General features: G+C 41.3%; 1 protein-coding gene across 2 annotated transcripts in view; it reads left to right on the top strand.

Moving 5' to 3' along the window:
- BSN (bassoon presynaptic cytomatrix protein) overlaps positions 1-24766 on the top strand; it is a 274395-nt gene that overhangs the window by 67798 nt on the left and 181831 nt on the right. For both annotated transcript variants that reach the window (XM_089525741.1, XM_089525751.1), the window contains one exon: positions 850-1692. In XM_089525741.1, the coding sequence (XP_089381867.1) occupies positions 850-1692 (843 nt within the window). The remainder of the gene's footprint in view (positions 1-849; positions 1693-24766) is intronic.

Raw genomic sequence — 24766 nt, 5'->3', positions numbered from 1 at the left:
ACAGTAATACTATTCTCAAACAGCATGATTTTATGCTGTGCTACCAGGTTGACCGTTTACTGAAGAGGTTTTCCCGGGCAAACTACCACACTAGAGACTAGCGAGCGAACCATGCACCCTAAATATTCTTATATGCTAGTTGTCTCCTTGGGAATACATGGGAGTGATGTAGATACTTCTGAGCTCCCATTTGGAGTGTGGGATATGTTTAATTTGCTGAAGTGCTATGTGGACCAATCCTTCTGCTTTTTTTTCCAAGATATTGCTGGTGAGATTTGCCTGTTCATAGCAACTTTTAGAAGTTCATACAAACAGTACAGATCTTGACGTGCTCAGATGGATGGCATCAGCAAATACAGTGCACCCGTTCTGGACCGCCTCGCGTAAGGAAAAAAAGTGGGATCAAGTCCCATTGCTTTCTATGGTGGCACACTCCCATGCATGCACCATTAAAAATGTTAGGGTTTGCCATCCGCATGACCTTGAGTTTGCATATGGTGCAGGCATGCTGTACAAACCAATTCATGAAAAGAGACTTGTGCTCAGTAAGTTCAATAAATGGAGAATTCACTAAAAGCTTCAAAACTGCTACTTTTGTTATCAGATGGACTACTTATGCTTTTTGAGCAATGAAGTACTTCTGTGGAAAAGGGGGTTTGTTAGCATGCCTTAATTCTGTCTATATGAAGAGTTTTACTGTTTGAGTAGAAAGCTGAAATTAAATACTTGTATGCTTTTGGTGCCAACTAATTGCCAGTTAATTAGTGAATGAGTTATGGATTTGTCCTTATTGGATTATCTTTCTTTATTTTGTTGATTTATTTTTATTTTTTATTTTTTGTCTTTTAGGTGCAAGAATGGTTATGTTTAAACTGCCAGATGCAGAGAGCTTTGGGGATGGACATGACCACTGCACCCCGCTCCAAAAGCCAGCAACAGCTGCACTCCCCTTCCCTTTCCCCATCTCATTCCCCAGCCAAACAGCCACCAACACAGCCCCAAGTAGCCCCAGGACTGGAGAAACAACCAGGAGCTATGCAGCTGGGCCCCAGACCAGGTGCTGGTGTCATGCAGCCGGAGACCCCCAAACCATCCCCAGCTTCAGCACAGAGGGAACAACACAGCCAAGTCCAGCCAAAACCTGCTGCTCCTCAGGAAGCGGTGAGGTCTTCCCCGCAGCATCAGCAAGCAAAGCCTTCATCCACTGATCAGAGAAAGACTGTGGGAGACTCCCCAGCTAAGACTCCAGCTCCAGCCCCTGGCACGGGGGTACAAGAGCAACCCCAAGAGGGCCTCACTGGGAAGCTCTTTGGATTTGGGGCTTCTCTCTTGACTCAAGCAAGCACACTTATGTCTGTTCAGCCAGAGGCCACCCCACCGAGTCAACAATCCCCTGGCAAAGTGCCTCCAAAAATTGTCTTCAGTGATGCCAGCAAAGAAGCTGGCCCAAAAGCCCCAGGCGCTGCACCTGGAATGCAGGGTAAGGCTGGAACTGTCCCAGCTGCAAAGCAAGTGAAAGCAGAACAAGTAACCAAGCCAAAGGAAGTGCCGAAAGAAAGGGTCTTGTGCCCCCTCTGCAAAGCGCAGCTCAATGTGGGCTCTGGGGAACCCCCCAACTATAATGCTTGTACATCCTGTAAGCAGCAGGTCTGCAACATGTGTGGATTCAACCCAACACCTCATCTGGTGGAGGTAAGGGGAAGTCTCAGGAGGCAAGGCAACTTTCCATTCACTGCAGCTACTTGTCTCTTGTTTTGTATATTTAACTCTGTGTTGAAAACTAACATGTTTCCTGTGGTGGGTTTGGCTACAGATGAGGATACCTTCAGTGGTGTGTGTTTTGATTGATTTTATGGGGCAAATTAGTAGCAGCACTACTAATGAGCACATAATGAGCGCATAAAAACAAGTGATTTGTCCAGTTTCCACTTTTTGTTGGAATAGTGTTTGCTGGGAATGAAGTGATATTGTTTTCTTGTGGTATGAAAGACTTCAAGTCCTGCATCTTCGGGACAGCATCATGACATGGGCAGTTTCCAAGAGATGTAGCCACATTATTTGTTTGTAGCAGAAATAGGAAAGAGTTTTGTGGCATCTTAAAGATCAACATGTTTTATTATTCATAAGGTTTCACAGACTGCAGCCCATTTCTTCAGCTGAACCTGAAAAAGTGAGGTGCAAACCACAAAAGCTTTGTTGTTGTAGTAATTGTTGTGTGCCTTCAAGTTGTTTCTGACTTATGACAACCCTGTCATGGGGTAGTTCTGGAGCTGAGAGTGCGTGACTCGTCCAAGGTCACCCTATGTGTTTCCATGGCCAAGTGGGGATCAAATTCTGGTTTTCAGAGTCGTAGTCTAATACTGAAACGACTACACCATGCTGGCTCTCATGCCCCATAATGCCCCTATTAATTTTTAAGGGGCAACAAGAATCTTAGTTGTTTTTGAAGCTGGCAAGTTAAAAAAAAAGAAAAAAAGAAAAAGAACACCAGGAAGATGCAGATGGGAGGAAGGAGCTATTTTGGATTTGATTGCAGTTTTGCTGCACTTGGTTGAGATAGCAAAATGAAAGGGCGTTTTATAATAATTAAAAAGACAATGAATAACGACTGGACTGTTAAATATATGGAGGTTGGAATTGGTTCTATGGGTCTTTGTTCCTGTAAGTAAGGACAGAAAAACAGCAAGTAGAGAAAACCTTTAAGCTACTGGTAGTGTTATAATATCACATTGACATCTCTTTCATTTTCAGGGAAAAATAGTGTGTAATGGACATTCTGGACTTGTCCTTTTAGTGTTTAAAGGAAATATAATAATAAATGAGTCAGTCACCGTTTGTCCCAGCTATAAATATGGAGATGATTTTTACCTGGATGATCTCTGTAGGGAGTTCAGTACAGTATAAAATGTAAAAGGTAAATTTGCTAGGAAAATTGTATTGCCATATTCTTTACATCTGTTTGAAAGATGAATATACAGTATCTCTGCAGTGCTAAAATGAGACAGAGCTAGTGATGGAGAGATGGCTATGTTAAACTGCTAGCCCTTTATGAATATTACTAGGATGGGCAGAAAAATCAGAATACTCTTTCATCCTCTTTGTAAACATCAGATAGCCAAATCATTATTAAAGAGCTTATAGCTACAGGTTATAACATCCAGCAACATACCAGGAGCATGTATTAGGAGCACGTGGCTTAAATCCATCACTGTGGCTGCTGCCACACTGCAGATTTAATGCAATTAGACACTGTTTTAACTGTCATGGCTTCATTCTATGGAATCCTGGGATTTTCAGTTTGCTGTGGCACCAGAGTTCTCTGACAGAGAAGGCTAAATATTTCACAAAATTACAAATTTCATAATTTCTGAATTATGACAACCCATGTTCCTTAAATTGGTGTTAAACTACATTATTTCTGCAGAGTAGATGTAGCCTTAGGCCCTATACAGACCAGCACTTTGTGCTGGTCTGTGGGCGGAGTTAGGGCGCAGCGTCAGCACGCTGGATGCCCAAACCTCACTCCCAGGGTGCCGTTTTGGCACATGTCAGTCCACATGGTGCATACCATCATGACACCTCTCCAGTGCTGCAGCCACATGATGCAGCACCATAGTGGTGTCATAAAGCCACCCCACCACAGCTATGGCACCCTTTTGAGGATGCAAAAAGGAGCTACTTTTTTCGGCTCCTTTTTGCACTCTCCAGAGGCCGGATTGGGGCCGTGTCGTGTGGTTGCCACGGCCTTGATCTAGCTGCAACAGGGGCAGCTACATGCCGCCTCTTCGGGGCTGTCTGTACAGCCTCTTAGTCTCTAGGCATCAGTAAACAACCTGTGGCCCTTCAGATGTTGTTGGACTGCAACTCCCATCTTCCCTTACCATTGGCTGTCCTGCGTAGATATGATACAGTTTGTACTGCAGCTTCAAATGTTGGTCATCAGACTATGTATTTTCATTGGTAGAAGTAGAGGTTAGACAATACTATGCTACTGCCTCATAAGTGTATTGTCTTGTGGGTTAATTACTGGGATTTTAAAGACAACCTATGGGGGAACATGCAGTTTAAAACAGTTTTGTGTGTCTGTGGTTCCCCATAGGGTCTTAGGTGTGTGAAAGGATTTTCAGCTTCATACCTCTAGATTAAAGTGAGTGGTATTTAAATTTCTGATGGGTTGAGAAGAAACAGATTTGAGCAAGAGTGGGATAGTGGTTTAGATGATTTGCTTCCTCTATGCATATTTTTCCACAGACAAGAAAACTTCAGTTAACTACTATTGGGAGAATGGTGAAATAGGGACAAAGAAACACAAACTTTTGCCATTGGTTTGGAGCAGTACACATGCAGTAAACAGTGCAATAAACAAAACATGAGTTGGGAAAGAGAGAGATCCTACTCTAGCCAATTCTACTTTTCCCATGTGTGCCTGTCTTAAACAGCCAAGGTAAAAGAGCAAGTGCATCCAGAATCTCTTACTGAATGTGCATGAGCAGTAAAAGGGAGAAAAGGAGAGAGTAGGTAAGCCTGCCTCACTAAATACCATTCGATGTGTTAAAAGAAGCATAGGTATATAATTTTTGTGGGTTTTTTGGTCTTTGTGGCTATGTTCTAGAAGAGCCACATAGCCCAAAAAACCCACAAAAAACTATGGATGCTGGCCATGAAAACCTTCGACTTCACATAGATCTATAAGTTTGGACAGCAGCATAAAAATCATAAGAAAAATGGAGAGAGGTGGTGAAAGAAAAAGTCATCCATATATTCATTTTGGAAGAACCCTTTAAGTGGTCTCTACAAGATTCCCCCCCCCCTTTTTTTTTTTTTTTTTGCTTACTTATGCAAGGCTTACCTGATATGGTTGTTTAACATGTCAGTATGTTAGTTTTGGATAAAAAGTTTTCTGAAACATGTTGAACTGCTCTTTTTGTGTGTATGTATGTGTAATAGGGACCAATCTGTATTCTTCCCTGCATTATTTCTTTTTCTGGTGCAATCTTTTCTGTGAAAGAATTAATACCCAAGAACCCATCTACTTTATTAACCAAGGTATACCTGTACTGAGTATGTTTTCCTGTAGGAGCATAAAGTTATAGATTATACCTTTTGTTTTTCAAAGCATTATTTTTCCTTATGTCAGGAGATCATCTTAAAAGTTCATCTTACAAGTATGGCTCCTTCTTTGCAATTTATCTGCACTGCAAAATAATGTTAAGGGTTAGTCCTAGTTCTTGATATTCTGGGATTTGATATAGATGACTGGGCGGCTGATAGTCTCTAAATTACCAATGAAGCTGCATGAAGACAGTGCTGTGAGGTGCCGCACTGCTGGTGGTGCATCTGTTACTTGAATGAGACATAAAATCCAATCTTGGATTACTTGGGCCAGCTCCAAGTTGCGTAATTTTGTTTAGCATCCTCCTGCCCACCCACCCCATTCTTGATTATCCAAAAACAGAGAACAATGTTGTGATAGTTCAGGTATATATGGGAGTTAATCACATGTCTTTAAACTGCTTCTGGTTTACTTTAACTGCCGTTAACTTTTCTGATGTTTAACAGCTGTCTCATTCCATACTGTGCTGCATTTCACTAGCAGAACAGAAGTGCCTTGTGTTATTATTGAAGATGCAAGATCACTAGTTCCAATACTTTGTATAAGTTTGTCCATAGAAATCCAAGAGGCTCCTTATTACTCATTGATCAAACTCTGTCCCTGCAATAATCACTGGTAGCAAGACTGGATATACTGCTTACCTGTAGAGAATAGCATTTAAGTGTATCTGTAGTTCTTTTAGCTTCACAAAACCTTTCCTGTTAATCTTTCCTTCCTCTCTTCTTTTCTCAAAAAATGGTTGGATACGATACAAAATCTTTGGGTATGTAGATGAAAGGTAGCTGGCCTGTTGGAAGATAGGGACAGAATTCAAAGGGACCTTGATAAACTAGAAAATTAAACAGAGACAAATGTAAAATTCTACATTTAAGCAACAAAAACTAAATGCAAAGGTATAGGTGGGTATTTGGCTTAGCAGTAGTACATGTGAAAAATCCTTTGGGATTATTGTTGATCATAGACTGAACATGACCTAAAATGGGTCTTTGGGAGATATTTTCAAAGCAGCATGCATGTAGTTAAGGGCAGTTTGGCATGCATTATAGCTTAAAGAATCAAGAAAGACACAGTGCGTCTACAAACACTGAAAGCTGTGCCAGAAGAAGGCCCGGCACACCCTGGAATGGGGCTCGAGCATATGCGAACTTCCCCTGATGTGTAGGGTTGCCATAATTCTCTACCACAAACTGGGACAAAATGTAGGACAAAATTTAGACCAAAATGCAGGACAACTGTAGGATAAAATGTAGCCCAAAATATAGGACATTTAAGGTTTTCTTAAATGTCCTACATTTTGGGCTACATTTTATCCTACAATTGTCCTGCATTTTGGTCTAAATTTTGTCCTACATTTTGCCCCAGTTTGTGATAGAGAATTACGGCAACCCTACTTATGTGGGGGGATCTGGAACGGATCCCCTGCGTAAGGGAAGGGCCCACTGTACCTTTTTAAACTTATGACAAATCCCCCATCGATTTGTATGATGTTGTGTGCCTTCAGGTTGTTCCTGACTTAGGATGGCCCTAAGGTGAACCTATCACAGGGTTTTTTCTGGAAATATTTATGCAGAGGGGGTTTGCCTTTGCCTTCCTTTGAGGCTGAGCGTGTGAGTTTCCATGGCTGAGCAGAGATTCAAACCCTGGTCTTCCAGTGTCCTGTTCCAACACTCAAACCTCTACTCAAGCTGACTCCCACCCCTTTGTTACCTTTGTCTACAAAAGGACTTTTATTGAAGGTTTTGGCCCCCACTTTTCACCTTTGGCCAAAATCTTCATTAAAGGGCCTTTCATATTAGATATAATTCTATTGTAACTGCCATGGTTCCATCCGATTTACAATTTAGCAAAGGGCATTTAAAATTCTTAAGCAGAAAGCTCCTCCAGTGCCTTTGAGCAAACTACAAATCCCAGGATTTCTTAGGATGCAGCCATAGCAGTTAAAAGCTAATTGTAATGTTACAGTAGTGTTGTGTGAAAAGGCTCCAATATTCAGAACTTCAGCAGAACAGGATATTATTATTATTATTATTATTATTATTATATTTATTTATATCCCGCCTTCCTCCTGGTACAGGGACTCAAGGCGGTTAAACAAGTACAGAGACCCTTGTTATACGCTGGGGTTTGGTTCCAAGATCCCCCGCAGAATAAAAATCCATGGATGCTCAAGTCTCATTAAATATAACGACATAGCAAAATGGTGTCCCTTAAAAAAAAAAGGAAAATCGAGGTTTGATATTTGAAATGTATACTTTTTTTGAACATTTTCAAACCGTGGATGCTTGAATCTGTGTATAAAAAAATCCGTCTATAATAAGGGCCGACTGTACATCAACAAGGAGTAGAAAAATTGTGATCAAGGAGGAATCGTGTATGTGTGCATGTGCCTTCAGTTCTCCTGTCTACTACTGGTGAATCCATGGATTTCTTAGGCATCTGATAGTCACATATTGTTTTGACAATTCCTTTGAATTCTGAAATATAGCCTACAGCAGGTAGTATTTGTTGACACTGTCCCATTCAAGAACTAAACACTGGTGATCTGCTTAGCTTCCAAGAACAGATGGGATCTGGTACCTTTAGAATATTTAGGCCCAAGTAAGAATTAACATTGATTAAAATATAGCAAAAGATGGCAAGAGGGAAGGAGGAAGAATACAAAAATTTCTAATACTGTACAACATATGCATACCTGTTTATAAGATAGACCCCACACACATAGGGATGCCATATCCCAGCGGCCCCGGGACAATTCCGCTTTTGGGCCCCCCTGACTGCCCTGGTCCGGTTCCCCCCCAACCCCGGCCTTTGTCCCGCCTCCGGGCCGGCACCGCTCATGCAGCCATTGCCGTGGCCGCTAATGCGGCTGGCCGCCAACCCACCACCTCCTTCCCTTCTTGGGCAGCGCCGCCCTCCTGCTCCTGGGCAGCGCCGCCTTCCTCCTCCTCGCCAGCGCTGCCACCGCTGCGCCACGCCCTCAAATTTTTTTGTGTGTCCTCCATTTTAAAAATGTGTCCTACATTTGAAAATGTTGCCCTACATATGTCCTTCATTTGTCCTGGTTTGGAGGTCCTGACTTATGGCAACCCTACCTCCCCCCCCCCACACACACACACTATCCCACCTCAGGTTAAGAATTGTATTCCTTGTAGGAGGCATTCCCGGGAGTGGAAAATATGGCTATCACCTCTGAAAATCCTCAGCCAACCCAGAATCCCTTGGTAAACAGGCACAGTGGAGATGGGAGTATTTAGCACTTCCTGACCTTGAAATTAAACACTGTAATGGTCTCTGGCAATAAACAAATCAGTAAGCCTCTTGACACTACAAAGAATGGCATTTCCCCTTTGCCTTGTATTCCCATAGAGATTTGAAACTGCAGAAACAGTGGCGGGATACAGACGGGCAAAAAGGGGTGTATTCATGACGTCATGAAGGTAGAGCCTTCAGACGGCCCTTACCTGAATGCCGCCATGAACACGCCCCCCGCACGCCCCAAGCGGGAAGAGGCGGCATTAAAAAGGTGCTGCTTTTTTCCGCTTCTTTTTGATTTGCGGCGTACGTGCGCAGCTCCGTATGTAAGCAGCTGCACCGGTACGTCCCAATTGCTACGCCGCAAATATAAGTTGCCCGTTTAAAAGCTCCGTGTCAGCTGCGTCGCATAATGGGTCGGGGTCCGGGACATGCGTGGTTTGCAGTCGGGCTTTAATTGCAGCGTCCGCTGCCATGCAGCTGTGGAAGCTGTGGCACAGCTGCGGCGCATTTTAAGTCTCGTAACCCTAACCCTAGAGCCACTTGTGCGCATGCATTGCTGGAACCGCGGGAAGTTGTAAGTTTTGCCGGCGGATGTTTTGGTTGTAGAAAGTGATAAGGGAAAGTTTGGAATTTAAAGTGACCCCCTACACACATTCCTGCTCCATTTTCACCTGGGAACGGGCACAGTTCGGCTGCTCCTGCCACAGCTGTGCGGCGGCTCCCCTTTGCCACCAGGCAGGATGGCACAGCCACCCACCAGCACCCCGAAAAAAGGCAGGGGGACGTCTTGGTCTCATACTGAGACGGCTGACCTTATAGCTATATGGTCCCAGCCAAACATTTTGCAGAAACTGGAGCAGTCCTACCTGAATGCTGACACATATCGAGAAGTGGAAGAAGCCATGAGAGCTGCTGCACCGGTACACCAGAATTGCTACGCCGCTAATTTAAGTTGCCCATTTAAAAGCTCCGTGTCTGCTGCGTCGCATAATGAGTTGGGGTCTTGGAACATGCGCAGTTTACAGTCAGGCTTTAATTGTAGCGTCCGCTGCCATGCAGGTGTGGAAGCTGCAGCAGAGCTGCAGCGCATTTTAAGACTCGTAACCCTAACCCTAACCCTAACCCTAACCCTAGAGCAACATGTACGCATGCGCTGCTTGGAAAGTTTGGACTTTAAAGTGCACCCCTACACACATTCCTGTGCCATTTTCACCTAACAATAAAAAAAACCCTAAAACTTTAAATATTTACATATTTACAAGGGAGGTGATGGGGGATGGCAGGGGGACAGCGGTGGCAGCGGAGACAGCTGTAGCTGTGCATTGCAGATTCAGCAAGAGCATGGGGACCAAAGGAGAGGAGGCATCCATGATGCTGGTGACACTGGCAAAGTGCAAGCGGGCAAGGATGCCAACACCAGCTGATCACCAGCTGGCAGGAGACCACCTTTGTTCTTGGGCAGAGCGGGGGGGAAAAGTTTTAAAGGGGCCTGGGCGCTTTAAATGCGCACATAGGCTTTCTGCCGCCGCTGCTTAGCACTGCAGATGCGCAGCTGCGCATCCTCCAGCCGGCAAAAGAAAAAAAAAAGCCGCGGTTTGGGCCGCCCGTGCGGAAGCTGCCCCTTTCTTTGCGGCGTCCTCCGAGGCGGCGGTATGGAAGCTACGGGTCCGAAACAGACCCAGGTGAGGCGTCCTCACTGCCCCCCGTGTGGAAGCCCCAACACCTGAAGCACGTCCCCGGGGCGGGCGGTCTGGAAGCTCCGCATTGAGCTAAATACACCTCCAAGACGTCTTCTCCTGCCCGTCTGTACCCCGCCATTGACTACTGCCAAATTCTAAAAAGCAATCTGCAAATGGCATAAATGCATATTTGCATTTTACACACAGGATTTTTTTTTCCAAAATGCAAATCATGTTAGCTGGGTGGAGGGAGAGTAACAATTAATGGAATCAGAAATTGCATAGAATGGGGAATAACAAACAAAACGCCTCTTAACCTGACCTCTACTATTTCACAGATGAAAATTGGGACATTTGTGACCAAGCAACATCAGAATGTTGTCAAGATAGCAAAAGTTCTTAATGAGGAAGAGCACACAAGCTAGTGGGGTAGCAGCAGTTTACTTTTGCCTGCGCCTCCTGGGAAGAGCAAGATTCTGCTGCTTCCTCTCACCCTTGCTGGATTACTTGAATGCAAACTACTTTTGCAGTTGAAACTACTTTGTGCACTTTTGTTCCAACTGAATTAGACTGAGGATGAAGGGAGAAAGTGGGATGAGGGAAGAGAAACTAGAAAATTTTTACAGCACCTGAAAATGTAGGGTGACAAAGGATTGGTCAGGCCTGCCCCTGCTAAATCAGGACAGTCGCATGATGTGTCTTAAGCTGCTGTTGGTATGAGGGAGGACGAATAGGTCCTACAGTGGTGCTGGGAAGGTGAAGAGAAGAACTCTGCATCTCCTTACAATGATCTTTGATAATATCCATAGCTTGGATCCATGTGTAATTATGTGCAAGTGTGGTTTAGTGTAGATGAGAGATTTAGCCCTGAATTTTTTTTAAAAGGTTCACACACACACACACACACACACAGAGTAAAACAGTATATAAAATTTACTAGCCTAATACAGCTGCAGGGGAAACAAAAGAGAGAGAGAAGCAACAGTGAAGACTTCAAAACTACTTGTTGGTCTGTTGTTGTTATAATGTCACTAAAAGCTCTTTGCGATTTCATAATTAATAAGTTAGCAGAATAATAATTGCTTGGTCACATATTTCTTCACATTTGTATGTTTTCCTTTTTTAAATATAATTGTACTTGTTGGCCTAGATAAGCGTAGTGTTGCATGACTAGAAGGCATCGATTCAGATTTAATTATGAGATTTAAGACTCAGAATTGCAATGCAGGAGCACATTTGATTCCCTTAGGTTGGAGGACCAGCATTCCTTTGGGCTGCCCAAACTTCAAATTGACAGGAACAAGGATGGTATCAGCTTTCCTGTATGGCACCCTAAGGATGGTTTGATTAATTATGGAGCACAGTCATGAGCACACCACTGTAAAAATCCTGCTTTTTACCTAATCTGTTTCTCATGTTGATATCATTTCCTTTTCCCAAGAAGCTCAAGGCTGCATACATAGCAGTTTCTCATTATGCCCTTGTGACAACGATTTGGGAAAGTTAGGAACATAGGAAAATGCCTTCTACTGAATTAGATCATTGGTCCTTCAAGTTTGATATGGTCAACTGGACAGTCAGGATTTCGGGGTGAGGGCAGGTTTGAAGGCTCCTGCTATCACATGTAGTATTCCATCCAAATTAGTAACCAAGCATGGACCTGACGAGATGTGTGTAGGGTGGTGTGGTTCAAGATGAGAAGTGTGACCAGCCCAGGGTCTCCTAGTGACTTACATAGCTGTGGTGGTGTAGTAGTGGGATGCATATATAGACGTTTTTGGTCTGGGTCAAGCACTCTTAAATAAATTATATTTCCCCACCTTTGGAGTGCTGGGAACATTTTACCAGAGTATCCAATTTTAACTGTGTCAGTGCAAGTCATTTGCTTGTCCTGTGCTGGAATTTAGAAGAATCTGCACAGCAAATTGTATAATTCATGCTTCTGGTGAGCTCTTCTTCTGGACAGTTGATTGCACTCAGAAACTTTCATGGCTGCAAAATAAAACAACCTCTGCTCAGGTATAGCAATAGGAACTTGTGTCTTTGTTAAAATTAAAAATTAATGTTCAGCAAACTATTTTCTTTGCTCATGTAGCTCTTTCTGTGCTCACAGAAAAACAAAATGTAACTGTACTGCTGGGTATTCTTCTTCTGTTTATACACTGTGTCTGTCCATAAGCTAATTTTAATTATAAACTGATAAATAATAAACCAAAGACCACAAAGAAAGCAAAGACAGTGTAGTTTTCTGCAAAAAAGGGGAAAAAAGAAAGAAAGGAGACTCTGCTGATCTTCTGAAGTTCTTTCATTTGTTTCATATTTACAGGCTAAGTAGACAGTTGCATTAATATTTGCTGCTAATTTTTTTTCATTTACCATGGAAGATACAATGCATATCAGATCTAATTCTTCTTCCATATAAACTCTTTTATTTTAATTCCAAATTGGTTTGTTGCAGCAAAAACAAACAAAGCATCATGGCATTTTAAAGGTTAACAGCACAATCCTGGTTGGAGTGAGGATGGAGCAGACAGGGAGAAGGGCATGAGTGGATTTCCTGTCCTTCCTCTTCCTACTGAAATCAACATGGGAAATTGCAATTACAGCTTCTGGATGGCTGCTTTGTGGATCCAATATGGGAATGTGTGTAGAGAATAAGGAAGCTTGGTATTTAATAAACTTGAAGCCATCCCCAATGACTCTGGATGCTTTCCCCTGGTAGGAACACTGCCACCCATAGATTTATACTCATAACATTTTTCTGGGAAAACTCAGGTTGTTGTTGCAGGTGTACTGTCTTATCAGTTGAGGAGAACATTTCTCCCACCTCTCAACCTTGCTGGACTTCAACGAGAGTTAGGATTCTTCTTCCCCTCACTTACTAATACCTAGGCTTCCTGCCTCCTTGACTCCAATTGAGGGGGATACACCTCAGGTATCAGATGCATGTGAAACAATGGATTATATAGAAAATTTATGCCCTGGGCATTAGGAGGTTAGGTTGAATGATGCTTTTGATCCCCCCTGTCAGTTTCTACAATAGTATTGATTGTTTTGATCTCCTTGGAGGTACAGTTGGCCCTTCTTATACACTGATTTTTTATACACGGATTCAAGCATCCACGGTTTGAAAATGTTAAAAAAAAGTATAAATTTCAAATATCAAACCTTGATTTTCCATTTTTTTATAAGGGACACCATTTTACTATGTCATTATATTTAATGGGACTTGAGCATCCACTGATTTTGTTATCCATGGGGGATCTTGGAACCAAACCCCAGTGTATAACAAGGGTCCACTGTAGTCACACTCTTGTTGAAAGGACTTAAATTGTCCATTTATTTTGAATATGGTAAGTGAATTATTCTTCTGAACCATCTTAGAAAAACCTTGTGCTATAAATAACATTTTACAGAGTGTTTTCAAAGAGAAAGAAAGAGAAATGTTATGGCTTCATGGGCTGTATAGGATCTTTAAGGCCTCAACTCATTTGACAAGAAGCAGAGGCATAGGTTGCAGCTCCCCCCCCCACCTTTTGTGGGACTGCTACACTGTGGTTCTTTTCTTCCTTATCTGTTCTGTCTCCACAATCATGGAGGTCAGTAGATGCAGTTCCAGGCACAGCAGAATCCTGAACTGTTGAGGAAGATGAGCCCAGTGGAAACTTAATGGATGAAGTAGCCAGCTCTCCCAGTGCAATGTGTGTTTCTGTTCCCTGCAATACTGTTGTTTGGTTGGTTGAACATGCTGGATGCAATATATTTTCAGTAGTTTCCACACACAATCAAAATGGTAAGCCTTGACTGGTGAGAATGACATGCTACTCTGTGAAGCAGAAGATTTTGGGGGAAGCTTTGCCATGTAGCAATCACATTCAGAAACAGCAAAGTAAATCCAAACTGAAATGAAAGGGACTTAGCCTTAGCCTTCAAGGTAGAGGAAGATGGGAAGTGAATGTGACATATAGGATTATTGCCAAGGGCATTGCCTGATCCCATTTCACAGAGGCAGTGAACTCTCATCTACCTGCTAGTGTTGCTGCTTAAAAACAAAATTCTAATTGTGCTGTAAAGAGGAGCAACTGCATCAGTTAACTGGATATTGGAAGCAGCTACAGAGAGCTCCCCTTGTCCATTTATGGGACCTGTGATTGATGCTGTAACCCATGCTAGCTTAGTTTCCCCGCCTTTAACTGAACCCATGGGCTATTTCACATGTTCTAGAATAAAGGCAGTTGGTCTGATGTCCTCCAGATATTTTTGTATCATTCCTGGAACTCCAGGTGAGTACCAGGTTGTCTACTCCTGCTCTAGAATGCTTCAAATTACTTTTTCCAGGCCCTTGCAACTTGTTCCTAATGCTTTCTCAGGCCTGGAATGAAAGATGACTGGTGACAGGGCTGAAAATTGCTTCATTCTTGCCTAACATCAGTGAAGCTAAAAACACATTAATTAGACTTCCTTTTTACAATCCCAACGCTGTTCTTTGCTCTCAACTTTGTAGTAGAGCCTGGCAAAAATATCATGGCAACAGGGGGTCCAGTCTCTGAACATTTGTGTGATGAGACAGATGTGCTTCTCCAGCACAGAGCATTCACTACTGCTCTAATTCAGTCTTATCCTGGCTTATGGTAGTTTTCACAACTCCCATAATTGCTGACCACTTATCTATGATTCTATCCCTGACTATTCTCTGTGCTGTTTGGGTTTGATGGAAATTGCAGTCTGGGAGGCATTCCATTTGGGAAGGCTGCTGTAATTTCTTCTTTTTCAGTGGAGGCACAATAGTCATCATTGAGCAGTCATACAGTTAGAAGGTAGGTACAATCATTGGACTAGTTCACCAGTTCAAACTTTCAGTGAACTGACTCTCCTGTATGAGAAGTGGGGAGCAAATGATTGTGTAAAGTGTTTTCCCCCTTTTAAAAAAAGGGAGGATTATCTAAATTAGGTATACAAATCCTTTCTACATCTTTACTTGTATATTTACTGAGATATATGTGTGCATGTATCCTTTTCCCGGCATAAAATGTTTCAGTTCATATGCTCTTTCTGTGCACATGTTAGAGAGAGGGGGAAAAGAAGAAAAAATCCTATATGAATCCCTTGGCCCTAATATTCTGTATATAAACAACCCCAGTAGACCATATTTAAACCCCAAAGGAGCTTTCACAACTTCCCTCCCTAGGCATCTCCTTGTCTTCAGCTTGAGCTGGCTGTTTAGATCCCTGGGGAGACCATTTCAAGCAATAGAAACAGACTTATTGCAGGCTTGCTTTCCCTTTTCCCCTGAGGAGAAAAATCCATGTAGCTCCACAGTTCTCTCTGCTGTATGTCATTGTTGAACCAACAGAAGGCAAAGCAGCTCTTCACTTCTATGGCAAAAGCCTTTTCTCAGTATATTTTGTGTGATTTGCAGTGTATACAACAGATCACTGTTTAAAATCCATAAAGAAAAAGAACTGTCCAACTCCAAAAGTTGAAAGAGAAAGTAAGAAAACAAACACATGATCACAGTGGTATATTTAACATTTAGCTAGTAATATTAATGCAGTCCCTTCCCTGGGGGGCTTACTGTCTACACTAAACTGACAAGACAGGATACAGGGAGTGGTTGGGGTCTGACGTATAAGCAATTAGATAAGTATAAGCAATTAGATAAAGCATAATCAGGTATGGTTTAAGCTGGTTTAAGATGCTCCTAGGAGAGAAGTTGGTCTTGAGGAAGGAGGGAAGTGGCCTGTCAAAAAAGGAGAGGGAGGATATTCCAGGCATAGAAAAATACACAGCAGAGAAAAAACATCTAAATCGCAGACCTTTTTGAGATACTGTAGAGATAAGAGGTGTGTGTGTGTGTGGGGGGCAAATGATGCAGAACAACTTTCTGAGTACATAGTAGGAGGAATTATACAGAATCTAAGGAGAAAGTGGTTTAAGTATAGTAATGGGATAATCAAAAGAACTAGTTTAATGTTGGCGATATGCAGGAGGAAAGTCTAGTTGTGAAAAGATAGTTGAGATGGGAGATGACCAGAGCATGTGCAAGTGCTCTAATTGGAGACTTAACTGATAGCTGCATTTTGGAACCATATAAGACAATTTTTCTTCTTTCCCCCCTCTCTCTAACATGTGCACAGAAAGAGCATATGAATTGAAACATTTTATGCCGGGATTTATAAGTTATATCTTATAAATCCTCACAGAACATAAAATCCTTTTTGATAGGAAGAAAGATCCTTCACCTTCTTAAGTGTAGAAAAATTCTGTTTATTAAAGAAGCCATCTCCACATCTAAATAAAAATATTCAAGATTTGAGGGGCATAATTCATGGTGTGTTAGTGTATGTTTTAGGCTGGAGATAGAAGGAATAAGTCACTCCTTTGCTGGATCTCCAGATATCCATGTACAAAACTAATGAAGTTAGTATCTTTTGTCATATGAGTTATTTGATTTGATGGTTGATTTCATTCATTCATTCATTCATTTGTATGCTGCCTTTCTCCTAGAGTGGAATCCAAAGCAGCTCTCAAAGAACGTCTGTTAAAAACCCTTAATAAAATGTGTAAAACAAGTATATCTGTGGCAATTCTTGCATGTTTTTGGACTAGTCCTTGAAAACTGGGTGCCCTCCAGATGTTTGTAATGCCAGCTGCCTGCATTGTCTGCTAACATAGCCAAAGACTAGTCCATTAGGAGTTTCACTTCACAATGCCTTCTAGATGTAGAAGGTTAATTTAGACACTGTCCTTGCTGGCTAAAACAGTTAAGGCTTGATTGCTGTTGAACAGAAGTCTTTCTTAATCAGATTGATGAGATCCCTTCCCAAAAACGTAGAAGAAGAAGGTGAACCCTGAACCTGCATATGCACCTTTCCAAGGCTGCTTTTATGGCCCTTCAGCACTCCTGACACTATCAGAGGTACTTCACATTTAAAGTAGTTTCCTCTGCACTGTTAAACATTTTTCAGACTCCATTCAGAAATCCAAACCTGAGCAGATTGGTGGATAGTCTTACCCACTCCTGTGTATTGAGCATGCCCAAGCCCACTAGTCTAGCTCCACCTTCAGTTCTCTTTCATCCATCTGCCAGAGAATGCTGGGCTGAGTGAGTGTTTGCTGCCTTCCTTCCACCTGGTCTCCACCCATGCGACAGCTCCTAGACTTAAGGAGGAGTCTTGTCTCCCCCCCTTTTTTTTCTTCTTCTTCTTTTCTTTTCTTTTCTTTTGTATAGTTTATATTGGAGTTTAGGATTGAAATGGGGGATTGAGAATGGGGATTATTTTCTTTTCACTTGTTTTTACTCTATTACTTGTTTATATTTACTTTGTTAACTTTATTGTTGTTATAATTACTATGTATTTTTATTTTATTTTTTGCCATTTGAACCTGTGTTGAGGGACTGGGAAAGGAGTTAATTATGAATTTCATTAGATTGTAATGTTTTTATTTTCTTTGATTGTTATTGTATTTGTTTACAGATTTTGTTTGCTTAATCTTTTGTGCATTCTATGTGTCTTGTAATTTTGTAATTGTAATTTTGTAAACCGCTTTGATATTCTTGGAAAGGCGGTATTATTGTCCACCATCAAAGCAACTTCGTTTGGTAAATTCTTAGCTAAGTAACCTCTCTTGTACTTTATTTGTGTTTTCTTCAGTATTTTTTCTTGCTTTATTCAACATTTTTTCTTTATTTGACTTTGTCCATTAAAAAAAAATAGAAAGGGAATTTTTCTTTCTTTGATGCCTGGCCGGGCATCTCTTTTTAAGTTATGTTCGACCTGCCATCGTAAAGTTGCCCTGACCAACAGTCCTCTCAGTGCCTTTTTTGCTTGGGGGGAAGGACATATTGTTGAACACCGTTCTGTTTGCTGCTTTTTTAAGCTTCAAATTTTGAAGAACAGAGGCTCAAATTTTATTGTTGGGAACAATCACTATCGGTGGCTGAACACGAGGCTCCTGCAGGTGACCTACTGTCAGTCTCGGTAGCTTTGCTACTGAGGATATTGAAGCTTTCCAACCTGGTTCTGGCATTGGCACTGACCTCTGCATTGGTCTCATCATCAGCTTTGGTTGAGGCCAATTGCTCGCTTCCTGTGGAACCCTTTTCAACTCCTGTACAGTCTTCTCCTTCAGCCCAGGTCGTGCCTTCAGTGTTGCAACCTTTGAAGGCTCCACAGGCCAAGGCTAAAAAAAGACCTCACACTTCTGACTCTGATCTTAAATCTGTTTTTGACAAGCTGACAAGTGACAGTGATCAAGAAAAGGAGACTTATGTCCAGGCAATTAATTGAAAAGTTAGTATCTTTTTAATAACGTAGACAGTTTTTTTCCTTATACAACATCATCCCCACATGTAGCTCATTGATTTAGTGGGGTATGTTGTACCTTCCTACTTGTTCATTGAGTCCCAACAACTGTTCCTCCCCGATGTACAGAAAAAGAGTGGCAGTGAATCACTGTAAACTGTGCATACTATGCACATTCTGTGCATGATTATCAGCTACAAACTGCCACCAGTCTGAATGCAAAGTAATTTTGTATCTTTACTGTGAATTATTTGCTTTACATTGTTATAATTACTTCTATTTCTGTTTCATTGTTTGCACAGTCTCCAGGATTTCCATCTATTTCTGTCCTTTACATATCAATTCTCATCTGATGAAGTAAACTGAGCCTATGAAAGCTTATGCTACAAACTTCTTTCAGTTAGACTCAAAGGTGCTTCAAGATCCTTTTGTATATCAGTTAGCAAACATACTGAACTTTGTAACAGTTAGGAGTACCTTACCCTTCTGTGTTCTGCAGTGTTATTTCTCCTGCTTTCTCCACTTTTATTTTTCTTGATGACTTTTCCTTCCCTCCACCTCAGTACTTGTTCAGTCTTTCCTTTCTTCACTGTCTTCCTCTCTTACTAGGAAATTTCTAGTACTAGAATTTATTTATTTATTAGTTACTAGAATATTTCCTTCCTTTTCAGTGGAAGAGCTTTGGCCTCTACAGAAGGGAGCATGACATGGAATTGCATATATTAGTATTAGGGAAAATTAGAGAAGCTGCCACTTAGTGCTTGAAGAAGATACTGCAAGATACAGACAGATTTTAATGAAACAAATCAATCTATTTTAAATCCAAAATAACCCCAGGTTGCACAATTCTGGTGGACTCTTCGTATCCTTGCCAAATTTAAAGTGACTATATTTCATGATCTTACTGCTATGACAGAGATACGTAAGACACACATATACTTTCTCCTGTGGCGCAGTGGTTAAATGCCTGTACTGCAGCCACTCACTCAAAACCACAAGGTTGCGAGTTCAAGACCAGTAAAAGGGCTCAAGCTTGATTCAGGCTTGTATCCTTCTGAGGAGGCTGCTAAAATGAGTGCCCAGATTGTTTGGGGCAAATTAGCTTACAGTTGTAAACTGCTTAGACATTGCTTAGGCGGTATGAAGCAGTATATAAATGAAGCTTGTTTGTTTGTTTGTATTACTACAGATTTTAAGAGAAACATAAACTTTAGGGAAATGTGCAGGGATAGCTTGTGCATGAAGGAAAGGATGTAAAGATTCCCTTTAGGTACAACAGATTGTACTTTCTTTTTCCCTCCCTACCTAATATCATATCCAAAATAGGTATTAGTTGTGATACTGAGCTGTGACTAAAATTCAAAGTCTGTACATGTTGATCTCTTTAGCTGATAACTTAAGACACCATTGATTATTGATTATATAGTGTTCCTTCTCGATGTAATAATAGTCATTTTCAATAATCTTGGATATTTAAGAATGCAATATTTGCTTCAACATTTTTCCTTGTATGTCTACTATACCAGAACAGGCTAGGCTAGACTAGAATCTTTATTATGGTCATGCACCAGGACAGTACTATATCAGTGATTTGGTGCAAAAATGGGGCAGGATAAAGGGGTTAAATCACTGCAGATTCACTTTCTATTCCCGTTTCCTGAATGAGAACTTCACTGGAGCAAAAGCAGGAGAAGGCTGGTCTTCTTCATGTCCTAGTGAATGAATTCTCATCAAGCTGACCACCGTGGAAAACAGTATGCTGCATTGTGGAGCTTTTGTTTAGATTTAGAGCTTGGACAACAAATCCTCAGGGTACTCTAGAAGCCGTAGACAAAAAAATTATTTCCAGGCTCTGCATAGGCCCACCAGTTTATTTGTTTACTTGCTTTCTCTTATACATGTTGAGTTTCCCTTATCCAAAATGCCCGGGAGTGTTTTGGATTTTGGATTTCCACTCTAGATTTTGCAGTATTTGCCTACACATAATGAGATATTTTGAATATGAAACCCAAGTATAAACACAAAATTCATTTCTGTTTCATATACATCTTATACGCATAGTCTGAACATAATATTATAGGGGTATTTATAAAATAATTATGTGTATGAAACAAAGTTTGTGTACACAGAAACATTAGAAAGCAAAGGTGTGACTATCTGAGCCACCAATGAGGCCGGGGGGGGGGGGGGGGGTTGACAAATTGGGTTTTGGAACATTTCAGATTTTGGATTTTCAGATAAGGGATACTGTCCTATATTTTTCTTGTTTTCTCCGCTCAGTCACCTCCCTTGACCAATTTAGGAAGAGGTTAAAAACCTTCCTCTTCGAACAAGCCTTTCCCCAGACATTGTAACATCTGTTATCTCCCCACTGCACACTGCACATGCACTTTTGAGTCAGCTAGTCTGTATGCTTTAGCTTGTATTTTTTAACCTTGTTTTAATTGTTTTTATATTGATGTATTGATTGATTGTTGTTACATTTGTATATTGTATACAACCATGTTACCCGCTTTGATCTACCCAGGAAAAGTGGGCTACAAATAAATGATTTATTTTTATTATTATTGTTTTGTGCCATCAAATTGGCTTTGATTTCTGGTGACCCTATGAATGAGAAATCTCCAAGACACCTTGTGGCTTCCTTGATTTAAGACTTATCCCAATGCTGTCCAAAAAGGTGCTGTTGCATTAGGCATTCCTCAGGCAGGTGCTGGGGTTTGCTATTGTTACCTCAAGTATAAGCCTCTGCTCACACATCATATTCAATATCAATTTAATATTAAAAGTGATACCAGAAGGAGTGAGCAGTGAGTGACCTGGAAAGGTGACTCCATGGCAGAAACCCAGTCATACCATATTTGGAAATCTGGTTGACTCTTGCAAAGGAAGTAAGCAAGGGCATCTACCACAATTAGACCACCCAAAGTATCAGCAAGGGTGATGATGGGATCATGGGCAAAGAAGATGACTGTGTATATACAGACAAAGGACACTTCTCCAGCAGCAAGGGGTTTTCCTTTTTCTGAGATATTCACGCCATTCTCCCAAACATTTACTACAGCTCCTGACCATTTTCTTCCCTGGAAAATCCATCTAGCCAGAATTTAATCCATTTGCTCCTTGATTTGCCCCAAGATATGATTTGGGGTAAATATACCAACACTTGAACACTATTGATTTGGTCTAGCTGTAAATAGGCAGACATGTAGTTGGTTTGACTAAACACCTCAATAGTGGGCCGCCCCACTTGCCTTAGTGGCCATTGATCCCTCTCTATTCTGGAATCCCATCGATTTGAGCCACGCTTCAAGATTGGTAACATATCGTTAGCAAGGCATCTCCTATTCCCCTTTCCCACCTTTGCTCCCTTAGTTCTTGTGTGTGTGCATGAGTATACGCTAATGTGTGTGTTAATTATCCCCTTAATAAAACTACAAAACCTATTTGGATTTGCCTCTGGAGTTCTATGTGACTTGGAATCACTATAAACAGGGTTAAGATCCCCAGCCTGACTATTGACCTGGTCAAGGTATTTTATTTGAGCTATTAAAATTCCCCTAAGCTATATTAATTTCTGGGGGCCTTCCTGGGACCCCAGCATTTTGGGTAATACTAGGATCCCTGGGCAGCTGCTTGGCATCCTCACCTTATATCATCTCACCTCAGATCTTGCTGAAATTTTGCAGGACTGGAAATCCCAGAAGATTTCGGGTGAGACTTTGTAGGTTTATGCAAGCCTGCATACATAGAACCTGGCCATTTTTGGCCACAGCATCTGAGTAAACCCACCCTCTCACCCTTTTTTGTATTGTGGTATTTTGCATATCATCTGCTGGTCACCTTCAGGGGCTAGGAAGAAATTTTTCCATGCTACTGGAACATAATTTTGGAGTTTGGGTTTTTTGGTTTTTCTTTTTCCTTTTTTGCCCCCCCCTTTTTTTTCTTTTTCTTTTTCTTTTTCTTTTTCTCTTTTTTTTTCTTCTTTTCTTTTTCTTTTCTTTTTTTTTTTTTTTGGCTTCCTCTTGCTCTATTGGTAGTGTTTGTAGCTGATATTCAGCATTGTTGATATTACTTTTTCTGTAGTATTTCATTGTAGTGATGTGGCCTCATAGTATGACTTACTGCTTTCTTGGCATCGTTCTGACAGTTTATTTCATATCTATGTTTTCCTTTCAATTGCAGTTCATACATGCTGCTTTGTCACAACTGGCAGTGATGGAAGGGATGAGGGGACATTGAGCAAAATATAAATCATGAGGAGGAGAACCCTTTGGGGGGGGGCTATTAGTTAGATTATAGGGGGTGGCCTGCAGTCAGAGCAGATGCAAGTGACTTGTTACATGCCCATTATGGCTAATCACAATAGTTGGATTGGGTGAAAAGACCTGCACAGGGATTTAACAGACAACCACAGCTGGCTCCCCTGCTGAATCATTTACCGATCAATATACATCAGATCCTGCATCCCCTAAATCTGTATGGACATAACCCCTCTCCTGAAGACATTATCTCTGTAACTGATTGATTTATGTTCAGTTTTGATTGATTTATGACCTTTGTTATTGCATCAAAGTTGTGGTCACCTTGCCAATCCATAACACAGGATCCAGCCCCTTCTGTCCCAATGCATTTGGTCCATAAGGGATTTGTTCTAAATGTGCTCTCCCTCTTTGATGGCTGGAGGCTGATGTTTGGATTTTCATACAGCCATAAAATTCACCAGACAGCCAGTAGCCACATTTCAGCTTGACCTACAGGATTACTATGTGGGTGAAATATAAAGGGCAAGAATTTTGAGCTTTTTGAAGGGAAAGCAGGATATACATGGAATACATATTACTGAAATAATTGATGTACACATCTTACATCTCTTTCATCAAGCAGTCTATAAGGGAGAAGCAAGGTAAAGGGAAGTTAGGCTTCAATGGATTTGGCAGTCAGTTGTGTGCGGGTTTTGGAGATTGCTTTTTTTCTTGTTTTCATAGCTTAGAGCATGTTACTCAGAATTATGCACAGTTCTTGTTGTGGTGCCATACCTTATTACAAGCTCACATTTCTGATGTATTCAGACCATAGTCACAAGAGTCTTCTTAGCATGACTGCCCAGCTTCTTCCTTCTGTAATATCTTACTCAATATGGATTGCTGCATTTTCCCTTTCAGAATTCAATGAAATCTCTGTTCTTTCTGAAACCTCTATTCTTTTAGTGCCCTTAATAATTCCTCTGTAACTGTTAAAATGTTTAGAATCAACAGTGAATGGCACTGCAGTACTCATTATCTGGTCTTTTATCATTAGGCAAGCTAGCGTAGGTCTAATACTAGACAATCACCAGGAATTGTTCCTCCCTGATCCACTTAGCATACACTGCTTAATCAGCCTGGCTTCATTTCGTCTGCCAGTGAGTCTGTTCAAACAGATTTTTGAAGCCAGACTTTGTGTCACTGTTCAGGTGCTATCCAGATTTTCATAGGTCCTGATTTCTGATCAGAAACCAATGATTCATGCTGGAGTTGAAAAGAATTAGTCATATAAAAGTGGAGAATGGACCTCAGATACCTGTAATCTACCAGAAAATACCCTATAAAATTCAGGTTACAAATTACAGTGAAAGGCAGGGGGAGGGGAGAAACAGTACAATCTGTCCTACTTCCATTTTTCCCTTCAATTTGGCTATAGTGAATAATGCTTGTAAATTACATAAAGTACTCAGTTAGCTCAGCAGTTGAGAGGAGTATGTTACATCCTGAGGCATCTAAAGAACTGACAGAAGAAAAGGCCAGAAAAAGAGGTGTTAATGTTTAAATTCTTTTAATTTCAGCACATATAATTTTGGGAAATAAATTACATGGCCAAATGCTGCTGCCACCTTTAAACATCTATAATGTAGAAGTGATTTTGCCTCCCATTTTCCTACCTTTAGCTCTTAGGTATTACTACCCTGCTTTCATGAAGGGTATTTCTCTACATACCTTTTTTGTTTAGTTTAGGAAACAGACACTCTGCAGCTGAACTAGGACCTTTTTCTTTATGAATTTGGCTTTTTGGCTTTGTCAGAGCACCTTCTGGTACCCTGGGTGGGGTACATTGTCACTGGCCATGTAATTATTTAGTAATTCCAGGCCAAAGAGGATTAGCAGGTTAAGGCAATTCCAGTTGGCAGCTTGGTGTTACCCATTTCTTAGGACTGTATTAATTCTTTTGAGAGAAGAGAGTCAGAAATAGAAAAGGAAGAAAAGGAAATTTCCAGATCAGTAGGAGTAATTTACAGGGGCTGCTTCTAGATGGAAAGTCCCTACAGTCATCCCTCAAAAATACTGGGGTCAGTTTAATATCAGTAGCCATGCTGGTTTGGAAATTTGGGGGATTATGGTACCCAAAATAATTTTTCCCAGGCTCTGGTCTATAAT

The sequence above is a fragment of the Sceloporus occidentalis genome, unplaced genomic scaffold (assembly GCF_023333645.1).
Source record: "Sceloporus occidentalis isolate IW3139 unplaced genomic scaffold, rSceOcc1.0.p SCAF_1, whole genome shotgun sequence".
Lineage (NCBI taxonomy): Eukaryota > Metazoa > Chordata > Lepidosauria > Squamata > Phrynosomatidae > Sceloporus > Sceloporus occidentalis.
Note: the sequence above shows the minus strand (reverse complement) of the source record. Positions and strands in the feature narration are given on the sequence as shown.